At 32.2% G+C, this 15742-nt stretch overlaps 1 protein-coding gene across 3 annotated transcripts in view; it reads left to right on the forward strand.

The window, feature by feature from the left end:
• Positions 1 to 15239, forward strand: part of Usp25 (ubiquitin specific peptidase 25) — a 104664-nt gene extending 89425 nt beyond the window's left edge. For all 3 annotated transcript variants that reach the window (XM_070030491.1, XM_070030492.1, XM_070030493.1), the window contains 6 exons: positions 3845 to 4023; positions 6670 to 6748; positions 9749 to 9828; positions 12841 to 12964; positions 14048 to 14243; positions 14636 to 15239. In XM_070030491.1, the coding sequence (XP_069886592.1) occupies positions 3845 to 4023; positions 6670 to 6748; positions 9749 to 9828; positions 12841 to 12964; positions 14048 to 14243; positions 14636 to 14808 (831 nt within the window). In that variant the 3' untranslated portion in view covers positions 14809 to 15239. The remainder of the gene's footprint in view (positions 1 to 3844; positions 4024 to 6669; positions 6749 to 9748; positions 9829 to 12840; positions 12965 to 14047; positions 14244 to 14635) is intronic.
• Positions 15240 to 15742: the final 503 nt, after the last annotated feature.

Below are 15742 nucleotides of genomic sequence, written 5' to 3' on the forward strand. Positions count from 1 at the left end.
AGTCTTAAGAGTATATTTGCTTCTCTTCTTTTAACTTGACCCCTCACATTCAAGACCTTTTTCAGCTTCTTGATAATCATTTTGTTAAACTGTATGTTAATTGTTCAAAAAAGGGTTATGACAAGGAATTTCACTGCTGTAAAAGCCATACTTTTGGCTTTTTGATTGTATATCTAATATATATAATTATATTAGATATATATTAGGTATAAATTAGATATATATATATTATATATATCTAATATATACATGAAAACCATGCACTCTTTACTAGCTTACTTTACCTAATACGATTTTTTCTGGGTCCATCCATTTTCCTGCAAATTACTTTATTCTTTGTGGTGCATAAATACAATTCCACTGTGTATGTATGCAAACATACATACACACATTTTCTTGGTCCACTTATTGAATATAGATTATCTTGGCCATTAGCATATATTTGACTGTAGTGAATAGTGCTTCCATGGAAATTCAGTGTGCAGGATTTGTATCCTTCAGATAAATGCCCCAAATGTGGTATCATTGGATTCCAGAATAGTTTGGTTTATAAGTATTTGAGGAATATGAAAAATGACTTCCATACCAGTTTTCCAAAGCACTGTATGTTTGCTGGTGTTAAAAGCATCCAGTGAAACTCTCAGCACTGTAATTGGTTTTTAAAAAAAAAGTGTTGGAGAATAAAACATGTGTCTTGGTAAATGGACTTGCTTTAGGAAGAGTTATCAATCCATTATAAGAGCACTTTTACAGTTCTTCCCACGACAGTGTCTATCCTCATAAACAGTAAGAGTTTCCCATCCTACAATTGCTAGACAAAATATACAAGATATTGTCCTAAATCTAGTGGCTGTAGCGAGGATAATTTGGGGTGAGTTTTGGTCATAAGAATGTTTTCTAGTGGGGAGGCAAACATTAATTTGAACTATAATCAGTATGATGAAGAAGCAACTTGATAAGTAGTACACAAAATGAGAAAAGAGCTGGAATCTAGAAAGCTTAGGAAAATGACATTTAAACTACACACACCAAAACATAGATTATAAATGGTTTTCTCGCATCTCTCACTTGTACAATTAGCTTCTAATATTGTTTCTTACACAGGAAGAAAGATAAACAAGTTTGACTTACATTTAAGCACTCATAATTTCAAGAAGTAGAATGATATTATTTGACTTGTTTGCTTCTTTTTCTTGGGTTCTTTTTTCATATAATATAATTTACATAATTATTTATATCAGACTTTATAGATTTATTGCACTTCTATTATTTCCTATTGGGATTACCAAAATATAGTTAAATATCTGCATAGAAGAGCATCCTACTTACCTTTTTCCCATGTTCTGCCAAGTATAAAATAATCATGTATATGTCCATCAGTGATGCACTTAAGTGCTCCCTCCTTCTAAATGGGCTGATGGGATCAGTATCTCAGCAAACCTGTTCATGCTCTAGGCAAGGAAGTTCCTTCTTAAACCAGCTACAAACCAGGAAGAACACTGTGGTTGGGTACCCAGATTTCAGTCTTAGTTTTCTTACTAGATAATTGTGTGACTTAAGGTGGTTTATTAAGTTATGAGAGCCAATGTTTCTATTTCTAAAGGAGACATCTGAAAAGTAAATGAGATAATCCATATGGAGCTCAATTACATTATGTTTTTACGTAAAAATACTTGAAAATTGTTAAGCTTTTACTAAATTCATCATTGCCCTGTCCATTACTGTGTATCTAGGTCACTTCCAATATTGTTGCAAGCATTCTTACATATATATTATTGGCCATTGTGTGTATATATATATATAGAAGAATATAATTGACAACTCAAAGTGTTTATAAATTCTTCTATTGGTAAAACTACCAAATTACCTTCAAGTGGATTTGCTAGTTTTAACTCTTATTGGTGGTTGTCTAGCAAAATGGCATTAAAAGTGTAATCCATTTTTAAAATGTATGTTCTTTTTGGTGAGAGTCAGTACCTTCTCATAAATATTTTATGTGTAGATATTTATGTTGATTGTTTATCTCCTTGGAGGGTTTTGTAAACATTAAATATGCTAAGTCAGTTGATTCATGGATAATTTGGCTCCATATTAGGATAACATTTTAAAGTTCCTAAGTTTCATCTTTGTTTTGCATAAGAATCAAAGAATATTATTTCATTTGTTCTGAAACTTTAAGAAGGTTAAATTGTTTTCATTTCTTGGCATCTTAAATGATAGGACATTTTGAAACATACTCTTATAACTACAAATAAGAGAATGAAGATTTAGAATAGTATATGGTTTGTTTAACCTGTTAGTAAATGGTATACATAACTTTTTGAATCCAATATTCTATATGCTTATGTATTTGATGTTCCAATGTGTTTATAAGAAAAATTCAGAAAATGATATTATGACATACTTTAGAAATGTAGAACAAAATTCTATGCAGAAGAGGAGTTTCATAAAAGTGACATGACTACGCTAACCAGGTGGGTCATCCATGGATAGATGGGGAATAAATGAGAGGATATTTGTTGAGAACCTTGGGGCGGCCGGGGGGCGGGGGATGTGCATTTATGGGTACACAGATCACAGTGGAAAGATGTCCAGTTTGAAGAGTAACATTAAATGAGACTGAATAGTTGTATTTTGTACCTCCAGTTGAACACAGCTACATAAAGTCCTTAAGGAATACATACATTGAACAAAATTTTTCTTCTGGGTGTTGTGGTAGTGTACTTAATAAGAGGATTGTGGTTTGAAGACAAAAGTTAGCTAGGATCTATATCATAAAACAAGCAGGGCATAGTGAAGGCATACCTATTAATCTCAATTATACTCAGGAAGTGGAGGTATGAGGACTGTAGTCTGAGGCTGGACTGAGGAAAAGCATGAAAACCTAATCTGAAAGAGAACTAAAATTTACTCAAGTGGTTAGAGTTGTTGTGTAGCAAGCATGAGGCCCTCAGTTGAAACCCAGTACCCCCCCTCCCCACCAAAAAAATCCCCACCTTTCTCATAGAATAGTTTCTTGTAACATTATCTTTTATGTATCTCAAAATGTTTTGTAGTCTAGACTATAGACGTAAGCCTAATGTAGAGGAAAGTTTCAAAAGTGCTGTCTTTATTGTGTGTGCTACATGGGTAAATGAGTGTTTGATGTATAAGCCTAGCGTTTTATAGTCATATACTTTACAGATTTTGCTCATATATGGAAATACAAAAATACTTATTTTCCAAACTAATTACTTATTCTGAGATGCTTGTTTTTCTAAAGGAAAACAAATAGGAAGGTAACAATAATAACAGTATGTAATAATTGTAACCACAGTAATAAAACCTATATACTGTGAAAGCATCAAAGAATCATTTTGCAATTCAGGGTTTTCTAGTTCATGCTTATTTGTAGACTGTTTAAAAGATAATTATAGTAAGCTAACTATGCTTTTAAGGTATGCTAGGTAATTATATCAGCTCTAAACTTTAGATACCTAAACTGATGCGAGAAAGGTAGCAAGTGAGAACTTAGTATATCCCTTGCATGTTGCCATTATATAGATTTTGACGATGGTTTGGTAAAATTTACAGGATTAGTTACATCATAAGCAAAATGTAGTATTTTGTCACTTCTGTGTTGAAGCCAGAAATAAATATACAATAATGATGTGATAAGGAAGGGTCTTTGTGACCACTTATTCAGAAAGTTATTCGAAAGTAAAATACGGAACATTCTTAGTTGTCTGTACTTGTTGTATGCTAAAATGAAGACATATTTGAATACAAGTATTATAATTGTAATTTTAAAGGTTTCTAAGGGATTATAACTAGTTAAAATTGTCATTCTTGTTATATTTTATAGGCCATTAAGTTGGAGTATACAAGATTGGTTAAGTTGGCCCAGGAAGACACCCCACCAGAGACAGATTATCGTCTACATCATGTAGTAGTATACTTCATCCAGAACCAGGCTCCAAAGAAAATCATTGAGAAAACCCTACTTGAACAATTTGGAGACAGAAATTTGAGTTTCGATGAAAGGTAATGTGATAGGTAAACTATCTAATTCATATTTTCCATTTGTCCCTTTTCAAAGCTCAAATATAATTTATTTAGTTTTCATACAAAATTTTAATAAATGTACCACTGCAATTGATATCAGTTAGAGTAATACAGTATAATTTATCTGAAGTCTATATGACCTTTTAAAGTGTAAACTGAAAATAATTTTGATAATTTTACTATATCTTAATTGTAAGTCAAAAGGTCACTCTCAGTAATTTAGAGAAAAAAATATTTTTCAACCTTAAATTCAGATAATTCAAGTCAGTAAATAGTGTTGTGTGGACCTGACATGACTGTAGGATACTTAGCAGTGTCACTGATCTCCACTTGATAGATAGCAATAATATCCCAACTGTGACAAGCCTACAACATGTCGAAATTTTATTTTTCAAATAAAACCTCAGAGGAATACACTGGAGAATCACTGAAGAAAAGTTTATCTTCATTTATGAAAACAAAATAATTAAGCTTGCATTGACATTAAGGGCACTTATAATAGTTAAATTAATTTGGGTCACCAAAAGTTATTTTCTACTAAAAAATTCCACACATTAAAAATTAAATTTTAGCTGGGCACTGGTGGCTCACACCTGTAATCCTAGCTACTCAGGAGATTGAGAGCTTAGGATCACGGTTCAAAGCCAGCTCAGGCAGGAGAGTCTGTGAGACTCTGATCTCCAATTAACCACCACAAAAGTCAAGCTGTAGCTCGTAAGTGGTAGAGCACTACCCTTGAGTAAAAATGCTCAGGGACATGCCCAGGCCCTGGGTTCAAGCCCTGCAACCAACAATAAATAAATTTTAAAATTAATTAAAATTTGTTTGATAACAGTAAATGAACTCTTACTATGCAGCTTAAGTTTCAAAAGATTTTGAAGAGTTATTTTAGTATCCAGAACAATTATTGTGAAAATACTGTACAGAGGGGTTACAATTACATGGGCAAGATAATGAGTACATTTCTTACCAAGCATTGTAGCCTCCTCCCATCCCATCCTCCTTCCTCCACTCCCGCCCCTCCCACACCCAACCCTCCTTATCCTAATTTTTAAATTGTGAAATACATACATGATTATCTTCTTAAATGCTTCTAAAATACTGAAGTTGAAAAATGTATTTGAGGAAAATATGAGGGAAACAGACCATCTGGGATCAGTTGCTGCCTCATCGTATGTCTCTTGTAAAATTTAGAATTAAATAAAATAATACAAATACGTGATTTTGAAAATATGTAGTAGGCAGTTAGTTGAGTGTTCAATAAATGCTGGCTCTGACTATATTAGTCACAGCATGAATATAGCTTATTTTAATACATATCACTTCAGAGGACTCAGCAGTACAATTGATGAGGACTCTCACTATATGAGTCTAATCATAACATTCATCAAAATTTTCTATTTTTACCTGACATGAGGTGGCATTTTGATATGACATTTTGAACTATTTACTATTTCAAAATAATCCCATTTCAAGGGAAAAGAAGAAACACTGTCTCTTTGCTTTGTTTAATAGAGATATGTTATTTAAAACATGATTAAAAACAACAAAGAAAAACTTCTTGTGTCCATGTCTTGGAGTTCATTTTGCTTACTTAGCATCATCTTATATGGTCTTATGTACATAGCTAATGAGCTTTTGTGTTCATCTGCTAAGATTACCCTAGACATGTTCTATTTATTACAAATAAGGGAAACCATGGAACCTATGTTTCTTTGGGTCTGGCTTACTTGATTTTTTCTAAGTCTTTCCATTTCCTTACAAATGGGGCAGTATCAATTCTTTCTGATGGAAGCATAGAATTCCATTGTATGTATGTATGTATGTATGTATGTATGTATGTATGTATGTATGTATGTATGTATGTATGTATGTGTGTGTGTATGTGTGTGTATGTGTGTGTGTGTGTGTGTGTGTGTGTGTGTGTGTGTGTGTGTGTGTGTGTGTACCACATTGTTGTTTTTAATGTACTATGTAATTTCTTGTTTCTTTCGTATGTTCTTCCCTTATGGTATAGCCCCTGTTGTAACTGTATTTGATTTTGGTATGATATTACTTATACATTTATCTGAATCAGGGAAGGGAAGGTGAACAACAGAATGGTAAGACAAAGGACAAGGGGGAAACCAATCCAGCAGTGATATTCACAAGACAATGTGTCGGAAATGATCTGTATAACTTGGGTTGGGGGGCTGGGGAGGAGGGAAAGTCAGATAATAATGAGGGAAGGGGTAAAAAGTTTGACAACAAATGTACTTATTACCTTATGTAACTGTAATCCCTCTGTACATCACCTTGACAATAAAAAAAGAAGAAAAGAAACAATAAAATAAAAACATGGTTAGTTTTTGTCTATGTAAACTGTTTTAATAGAGCTTAGAGTTTCAAAGGCATATGTTAATATAACATAGTAACTTGGAATTAGAATTACGCTCTTATTTTCTTTGTCACTCCCAAGTTTTTTTTAATAAGTCATATTTGCCACTTCAGGTTATTTGAAAGTTATCTCAAAAATATGTTCAGATATAGTAGATTTTATTTTTATGTGTATTTTAGTAGTTTAGTTTTACATATTTTTAATTTTTTTGAATTTTAATTTAGAAATATATTTTCTTTTATTTGAAGGTGTCATAATATCATGAAAGTTGCTCAAGCTAAACTTGAAATGATAAAACCGGAGGAAGTAAACATGGAGGAATATGAGGTAATATACTTTTGAAAACTTGAACTCTCAGTTGAGGTATCTTGCAGCTCACTGATAACTCCTTTTGTTTCAGCATAACCTTGAATGAGTCATGGGTGATGAATAAGAATTAAATGTCTAAATCACGCCCGAGATACTAATACTTTCGTAAATGATTTAGGGCTAATTTGGTATAGTGGTATCTAGGCTAAAAAGTTCAAAACCCAAAGGGATTTTGTGTTTTGATTTTTTAATTTTTATATACCTTTAAAAACAACTTTTCTAATTAAGAGTATAACATCATACTGTTAATTTTGAAACTGCTTTCATATGGTAGCATCTAATATTTATTGAGAGCCTAATATATATGCAGAGCATTCTTCTCAACCTTTTGCATGTATTAACTGGATTTAAGCCAGAGAGTAATGCTGAACATGTGCCAGAAATATCGGAAGCAAATCCATTAACAATAAGAATGCTTTTCATTAAGGGATTCTGGGACGTAAGTAAAACTGGATTTTTTCCTCACTTTATTTATCAGATCTATTTCATTTTTGAAAGATTTCTGCCTAAAGCTGTCTAGAAGTTAGGCTTTATTAACTCATAAAGGAAATACATTGACCACAGAGCTCTGATTAGTATACATGGTGTGGCACCAAAGATGTAAAGAATATGGTTCCTTATGGACATGAGGAGCAAGCCAATCTTTTAGCAGATAATGGTCCTAACTCATAGTGCCGTTCATAATGGTTTCATCTTATGCTTCTCCTCCCTCAGGATTTACATGCCTGGGACTTGATTTTTACTTAGATGTAATTCTGCAGTCTTCCTGGATGCTTCAAAAGACTGAAATCTGCCTCTCTTCTATTTTTTAAATTTGAAACCTCATGTTCTTTTTAACTATAGTTCACTAAATCGTGTGAATATTTAAGTAACATGGTTTTGGATTCCTCATACTCCTTGTCTTTCCTTGCCATCTTTCTAAGTTCAAGAGTCAGTAAACTTTGGCCTGTGAACTAGCTGTAACTCACTGCCTGCTTTTGTCAATAAAGTGTATTGGCATATAGAAATTGGTTTGCATGCCACCGTTGACTGCCCACTAACACTTAGTTGGCAGAGACTGCACGGCCTATACAGCCAAAACTTTTTTCTCTCATCCTTTCACAGGGAAACTTTGCCGTCTCAGAACTTCTAAGCCAGTTCTGATATCCCACAGGAGCAGTTTAATTTTGAATTTTCTTTATTAAAGCTGCAGTTTTGCCTATCTTATTAGATATAAAAACATCAAAATTCTGCCTTGAAAATTAAAATTGAGAGTAAAAATGATTTAGTAAGATAGCTTATAAGCAAGATCATATTTTTATCATATCATGTTTTTATTTTAAGGTTTACAAAAGCTTTACCATTCAAATTTTATTTTTTTAATGAGTTTGGATTTTAATTATATATTGTATTTTAGTTTTCTTTAGTCAAAATTTTTTAAATAAATTAATAAATCCTAATTTTGTTGACTTGTCCCCCGGTCACCATATCTTAAATGTTCTGCACCTGAGGATACCATGCATTCAACAAAAGTAAATAAATACATGATAACATTTACTAAGCATTTCAACTTTTATGCACATTGAAGTAATAAATTTACTTCCTTCTTTCAATGTGAGAGAGATAAATTTTCTGAAATACTCTAACATCTAAAAGTATTTAAGTGGCAACATGATATTCTAAAAGTTTTGGGTTCTAGAGAATGAAAGATTTTGGATTTTTGAATTAGAGATGATAAACTGTTTTTTTTTTGTCTGTCTTTTTTTTTTTTGAGCAAATATTCCAAAATCTGAAAACTGAAATCTGAAACACTCCTGGTCCCAAGCATTTTAGATAAACAATATTCTATAAAATTGCTGTGTGTGAGTAATATAAATGTATATTGAATGCAGTTTTTTAAATACATTTGTATTGTAAATATGCTGTACAGAGGGGTTACAGTTACATGAGTAAAGTAATGAGTACATTTCCTATCAAGTATTGTTACCCCTCCTTTTTTTTCCCCTACCATCCTTTTTCTTCTCACCTCCCCAACTCCTCTCTCTCTCCCATCCCCACCTCGAAGTTGTAAAGTTCATTTTCAACATAGTTTCTTGTACATCTCATTGTTACATTGGGTCAACCTGTATCCTTGTTTTGCATTTTATTACTTCCCTTCCCCTCCCCAAATCAGAAAAATGTGTATACAAGATGCAGGGCACCAGAACCAAATACAGTGACACCAGGGGTTATACTATGGAGGAAGAACGTACCAAAGAAACAAAAAATCATACCGTACATTATAAACAACAGCAAGAAAGATAAAACTCCTTGTTGTCCCTATCTTGGGGTTCATTTTGTTTAGTATCATCTTATACGGTCATATGTACATAGCTTTTGACCTTTTCTGCTTGTCCTAGACATATACTAGTTATTGCAAATAAGGGAACCCATGTAGAACTCAAAAAATTTAAGTCCCCCAACCAGAAATCCCCAAAAGAAACAACTGCCTGATTGATAAGTGGGCTAAAGACTTAAAGAGAGACTTCTCTGAAGAGGAAATAAGAATGGCCAATAGACACATGAAGAAATGTTCAACCTCTCTAGCCATAACAGAAATGTAAATCAAAACAACATTGAGATTCCACCTCACCCCAGTTAGAATGGCTATAATCAAGAAATCTAATAACAACAGATGCTGAAGGGGATGTGGCCAAAAGGGAAGCCTACTGCATTGTTGGTGGGAGAGTAAACTTGTTCAGTCACTGAAGGCAGTTTTGATGGAAAGAAAAATGACTTACCTTGACTTTGCATCTTTAATTTTCTAGTTATATCTTTATTGCTTAACTTCTCAGTGCTTGATATTTTTTGAAAAAACTGGTCTGCCAGAAAATATGAGTTATATAGTTTAATTTTGAAATTTTCATTTCTCTTGAATTGGATAGTCATAACTATGAGTTACCTTGTGAATAATTCATTATATTTTTGTTTTCACTACAGGAGTGGCATCAAGATTATAAGAAATTCAGGGAAACCACTATGTATCTCATAATTGGATTAGAAAATTTTCAAAGAGAAAGGTAAAGCTTAGTGGATAAATATTAAAAACAAAAAAGAAGAAGAACTAAACCATTTTGTTTAAAACTGTTTATTGCTGGGCTCTGGATGTGGCTCACATCTGTAATCTTCTACTCAGGAGGCTGAGATGTGAGAATCATGGTTTGAAGTCTGCCAAGGCAGGAAAGTCCGTGAGACTATTACTGCCAATAAACTACTCAGAAAAAGCCAGAAGTGGCACTGTGGCTCAAGTGGTAGTGCACAAGTGGTAGTGTTGAGCAAAAAGAGACTCAGGGACAGCACTCAGGCCTTGAGTTCTAGCCCCAGAACCGGCAAAACAACAAAAATGTATCTTGATGAGCTAGGATTTGAGCTTAGGACTTTGTTTTGGCTAAGCAGCACTTTACAATTTGAGACTATAGCTGTTGCCAAAACGATTCAGTTATGATCTCACTTAATAGAAAAAAAAGTCTCAAAATATTTATTTTTATTTTTGTTGCCTATTTTAATAAACATTTCATTGTAAAACTATGTTAAGTTATAGAATATTTGAAAATTAGAATAAATAGTTCTTATATGCCCAACATAAAATATATTGCTTTATTTTAAATCTACAAGATGAGCAAATTCTTTTGTTGGCATTGTTTTGGTTTTATAATTTTATCCATTGAGGGTTTGTTTTGTTTTGTGTTTTGAAAGTATCTGGCGATGTAGCTTAGGCTGGCCTCAGACTAGAGATCTTCCTCCCTCCGCCTAGCAAGGTGATAGGGCTATGGATATATACCATCATGCCCAGCTAGTGTCTGTGTTTTTATAAGCTCTCAAATGTTATAGTAAGAGTTTATGGTGAAATAGGCTTCGATTTAAAAACTACTGAGTTTGCTTGGGATTAGAGGAGCTGATTTCCAAGCACAGAGAACTCTTTAATATTCCCTAACATCTACCTTCAACCCGGTTGTCTTTTATACTTTGAGTAAACTTAAGTCAGAGGTAGAAAACCTATTGTACCTTTTCTGAAATCTCAAGAACCGTGTAAATTATATGTATAGAAAATCTCAAAGTAATGTGATTTTTAAACACATTTTAAATTGATTTCTATTTATGCATAATCTTGAAAGAACTTCTTATTTAACTAATGTTATTATGTATAGTTAAGAAAAGGATGGATTTTGATTTGCTTACCATTCTAATTACTAGTTTACATATATTTATTTCTCTACACATTTCTTAACATAGATATCTTTAATGTTAACTTTCAACTATGGAGAGAAAAATTAAAATAGAGACAACTATGTTGAGTGAAATAAAATAGAATAAAATACATGCCAAATGTACTCTAAGCCATGAAACCAGGTTGGGCAACATAATTGCACAGTGTCTTCAAAAAATGTATTCATATATCTTACCCAATAAACACTTAAAAGATGAAAGTAATTGTTTAACTAAAAGCCTGGCTTACACTATAATTCTTCCTAGTTTTTTTTTTCAATTGCATAACTTAGAAGAATGTTTTCCATTACATAATGAGCTTATTGGTTTCAATATACAGTTGTTAAACATGTCAGTATTCTAGGATAGTCAATGTCTTTTATAGTGGGATACTTGGCTACAAAATTTATAATGGTATCAAATATTTTTAAAAGAAATGCTATTTTTAATTTTTTAGCTACTATGTAGAAATCTTGTGTTAGTCTTATATTTATAAAGATGTAACTGAAGCCATGTCAGTTTCTGAACAGTAAAATGAAATATTTTTTGAAACAGTAGTAGAGTGGAAGGTAAAGAAGCATATTTTGTTTCAAATGAATGGTAACTGGACTGTTGGCTTTTACTCTGAATTTTATGTATTTGTAAGAACTTTAAAGGTTGACAAAAACTATTTGTCCATCTCAGTGCAGAACTGAGACTATCCTCAGGGAGGGGACTCAGCTCTATCAGGCCAAAAGTGTAATTCAAGAGAGATCTTGAATTGCAAACTAACAGCTATGATACAAAAGATTCATAGGTCAATGATATATTGACTACCACAATTATACACTTAAAATCATCCCTGTTTTTCATAAGAAAGACCTTTAGTTGAGGATTTATTTATTGACATAATCATGCAATTTAAAAATAAAATTTCACACAAGTTTTATGAAAACCAAATGCCTGGAAAAGTATTTTCAAAAAAATACTTAAACTTATCAAATTAGTGTCTGATACATAATTAATTTGTCATAAATGTGTATATTAATTTTCAAATAATATAGCAGTTTGCATTTTGTAATGTAGATTTATCTTCTCTCTGAGCATATGAAGTAAATCATAAACATTAACACTGATTGGCCATCTAGGCTCAGGTTTGGAAACAAATGTTTCTCTACTCTTTTGCTGTTTAAGATGTTATATTTTTCCTCTATTAATCTCTGTAAAGATAATAATCATTAATTGATTAAGGTTTAGAAAAATGAAAAAGGAGATATCTTAATATGTTTTTTATCTTTCACTTATAAATATGACTCCTTACTCCTTAAAAGCCTGTAAAGATAATTATTTTAGATACAAACATAATATTTTGTTAAACACTTTTACACCTATTCTTTAGACCTAGTTGAACATATGACATTTTAGGTTTAAAGACTTTGCTCAGACTAAGGAGTCTCTGCATGAACCAAACAATATTTGTGATTATAAAACAAAAAAACCTGATCTTTGTTTCATTAAAAAATGTTGTGTTGTTAAACAAGTACATGGTAGGCTTTCACATCAATCTAAATTGTGAGTGCAACTGGAAGATAGTGAGAAAACGAAGTAACAAAATAACATAGAATGACCATTTTGCCTTCTTCAGTAATGAGCCTCTCTCCCAGTTTTTATTTCCTAGCTACTGTTTTAATTTCATTTAAAGCATAACTTAAGGTGTTGCTGTTCAAAAGATGCTTTGGGGAAGTCAGTACATAATGTTTCAAATTTAAGAGTATACACCAAATGCTTTATAAAATGTGAATGTTTTTACAGAAAAGAAATTCTAACATTGTCTTTAATTTTTTAAGTTATATAGATTCCTTGCTGTTCCTTATCTGTGCTTACCAGAATAACAAAGAGCTCTTGTCCAAGGGCCCATACAGAGGACATGATGAAGAGTTGATATCACATTATAGAAGAGAATGTTTACTAGTAAGTCCAGTTCAGTGTACATGTGTTTATTTGGTTTCTTTCATACATTGGGTACATTTTCCAGACTCATGTGTAAGTGAGTGATTCTAAACTCTAATGGAGTAAGTATTGTGGTAATGACTATAACACTGAGTCTGTTCCCCTAGAGTGGCAAAAATCTTCCTTTATGGATATCAAATACTTCCTTGATAAACCAGAAATGCTCTTGAAATGAGACCAGATTATTTTCATTATATAGTTAGATTTTATCATCACGCTACCATTCCTTTTCTGGTAGGCAAGAAAGTACTGCATAGTTCATGAGGAAATATTTTAGAAAGCAAATAATAGATTTTCTGAGACTTCGCAAATGGTGGTTTACTCAGCATGCATAATGTCTAACAGTTCTTTGTGATATAGTATCTTTTTGTTTATCTATCTTGCACCTGCTCATAGTTCTTGATTCAAATTTTTTCACTATGTATTGAACTACATGTAAAAATTTTTATTCGAGTTCACATAACTAGATATCAAGAATACTTTGTCGGTGATCCTTGAATGAGTAAATGTCATATAATCACAGACTCCTTTAAAAATTCTTATTTTTATTTTTTTCTTAGTTAATTTTTAACTTTACTCTGTTCCATATTGTGAATTCTAAAGTTGTAGTTTTTTCTTATAAAACAAATACAAAAAAAGATATTGAATGTTTAATGTCTTTTAAACCTTTACAATTTGGTTATATGCCTGAAGAGTACTTTTTAAAACACCAGGTAGTTGTGGTGGTGAAATGTTTTCGTTGAGAGAGAAATCTAGGTTACATAATTTTAATGTATATTTTCTTTATCATTTTTGAAAAGGAGTATTAGCTGGTTAAAATTTTACTATGTTAGCTTTTGTTTTTGTTGCTCTTACATGAATAGCTTTTACTCTGCAAATTTTTGGTGATAGAATAGTTTGTATTTTTTATATTCTATTTACTCTGTTGCTGGTAGTAATCAAATTCACCTTGCTATCTTACAGTTTCTTTTATTTAATTACAAAAGGAAGTAAAACGATCTTTTTCATTTAAGAATAACATTTGGTCATTTCTTTTGCATTAAGAAATTAAATGAGCAAGCTGCAGAACTATTTGAATCTGGAGAGGATCGAGAAGTAAACAATGGCTTGATTATCATGAATGAATTTATTGTTCCATTTTTGCCTCTGTTATTGGTGGATGAGATGGAGGAGAAAGATATACTTGCTGTGGAAGATATGAGGAATCGATGGTGTTCCTACTTAGGACAAGAAATGGAATGTAAGTTTAATGCTAGTAGGTATCTGAGTTATGAGGATGAAAATAGTTAGGATATAGTTATTTTTTTTGTCAATTTTGTATTGCATAATATTTTTTACACAGTGCTATTGCCATTTATTCTCGTAATATTTATTAAAGCATGGCAGTTAATTTAAGTAGTTCAAAATGAATCACATTGCAGATAATCACTTGGTAAGTTTGCTGTTAAGATGCATCTAATTTTGTGTGTGTATGTGCCAGAACTGGGACTTGAACTTAGGGCCTGAACACTGTTCCTTAGCTTTTCGCTCCAGAATGGAGCTCTGCTACTTCAACCACAGCTCTACTCCTGAGTAGCTAGGATTACAGGCAAGAGCCCAGTGCCTGATTCATCGAATTGTTTTTATTTGCAGCAAATCTCCAAGAAAAGCTGACAGATTTTCTTCCAAAACTGCTTGACTGCTCTTCAGAGATTAAAGGTTTCCATGAGCCCCCGAAGTTACCTTCATATTCTACACATGAACTCTGTGAGCGATTTGCCCGAATCATGTTGTCCCTCAGTCGAACGCCTGCTGATGGAAGATAAACAGCGCACTCTTTCCTTAAACGCACTGTATAAACTTTTTTTAGTTCTTAACCCTTGCCTTGCTGTCACAGGGTTTGCTTGTTGCTGCTATAGTTTTTAACTTTTTTATTTTAATAACTGCAAAAGACAAAATGTCTATACAGACTTTAGCCAGACTACACACAATAAAGCTGAGAATTGCATGGCACTCAGACTTCGTTTTAACCAGAACTGATGAAAAATGGCAACCCAATTGCTTTCATTATGGCAAAACTTCTTTTGCCACCCTTCTATTACAGTATTACTTCGCTTTCATCTTTTCTTTATCAACAGCTTTCATTGCAGTCTGGATATTTCCATGACTAAGCCATTTAAGTGTTCAACACTGTATGATACATAATTATTTGATAGCTTGTAAATGAAATGAAAGAATAAAGTTTTATTTATGGCTACCTACGTGTCTGCAAGCAGGTATATTATGAACTTGGCCTTGGGATTGATGTTAGATCGAGTGGCTTATACAGTCTTTTTATTTTGCTGTTTTGGTAGCATATTGACAATTTACTATTTGGCACATAATATTTTGGCTATATTTTTAACCAAGTTGTTGAATTTAAATGGAGTCTAAAACCTACTTTGATTGAATCAAGTTTTCACTGAAAGTAGCAACTGATTTATAAGTCAAGCTACATGGAAGTTTTTAGTCTTTTTCTTAGATTGACCTTTTATGTTTTTACAAATAATATAGTAAAGTGATTATTTCAAATGAAACATGAATAAAGCACTTGAATAAGGATTATTTGTATAACTTATCTATGTGTGCATATCTATATACACACATGTACATATATATGTACACCATGTATATTCTTCATAATGGAGGACAATGTTAGCATTATATAATTATTGTATTTTTGTAAATTGTATACCACTTTCATTGAAAATGTTCTCTACT

Source organism: Dipodomys merriami, unplaced genomic scaffold (assembly GCF_024711535.1).
Source record: "Dipodomys merriami isolate MVZ:Mamm:240054 unplaced genomic scaffold, mDipMer1.0.p SCAF_2, whole genome shotgun sequence".
Classification (NCBI taxonomy): Eukaryota; Metazoa; Chordata; class Mammalia; order Rodentia; family Heteromyidae; genus Dipodomys; species Dipodomys merriami.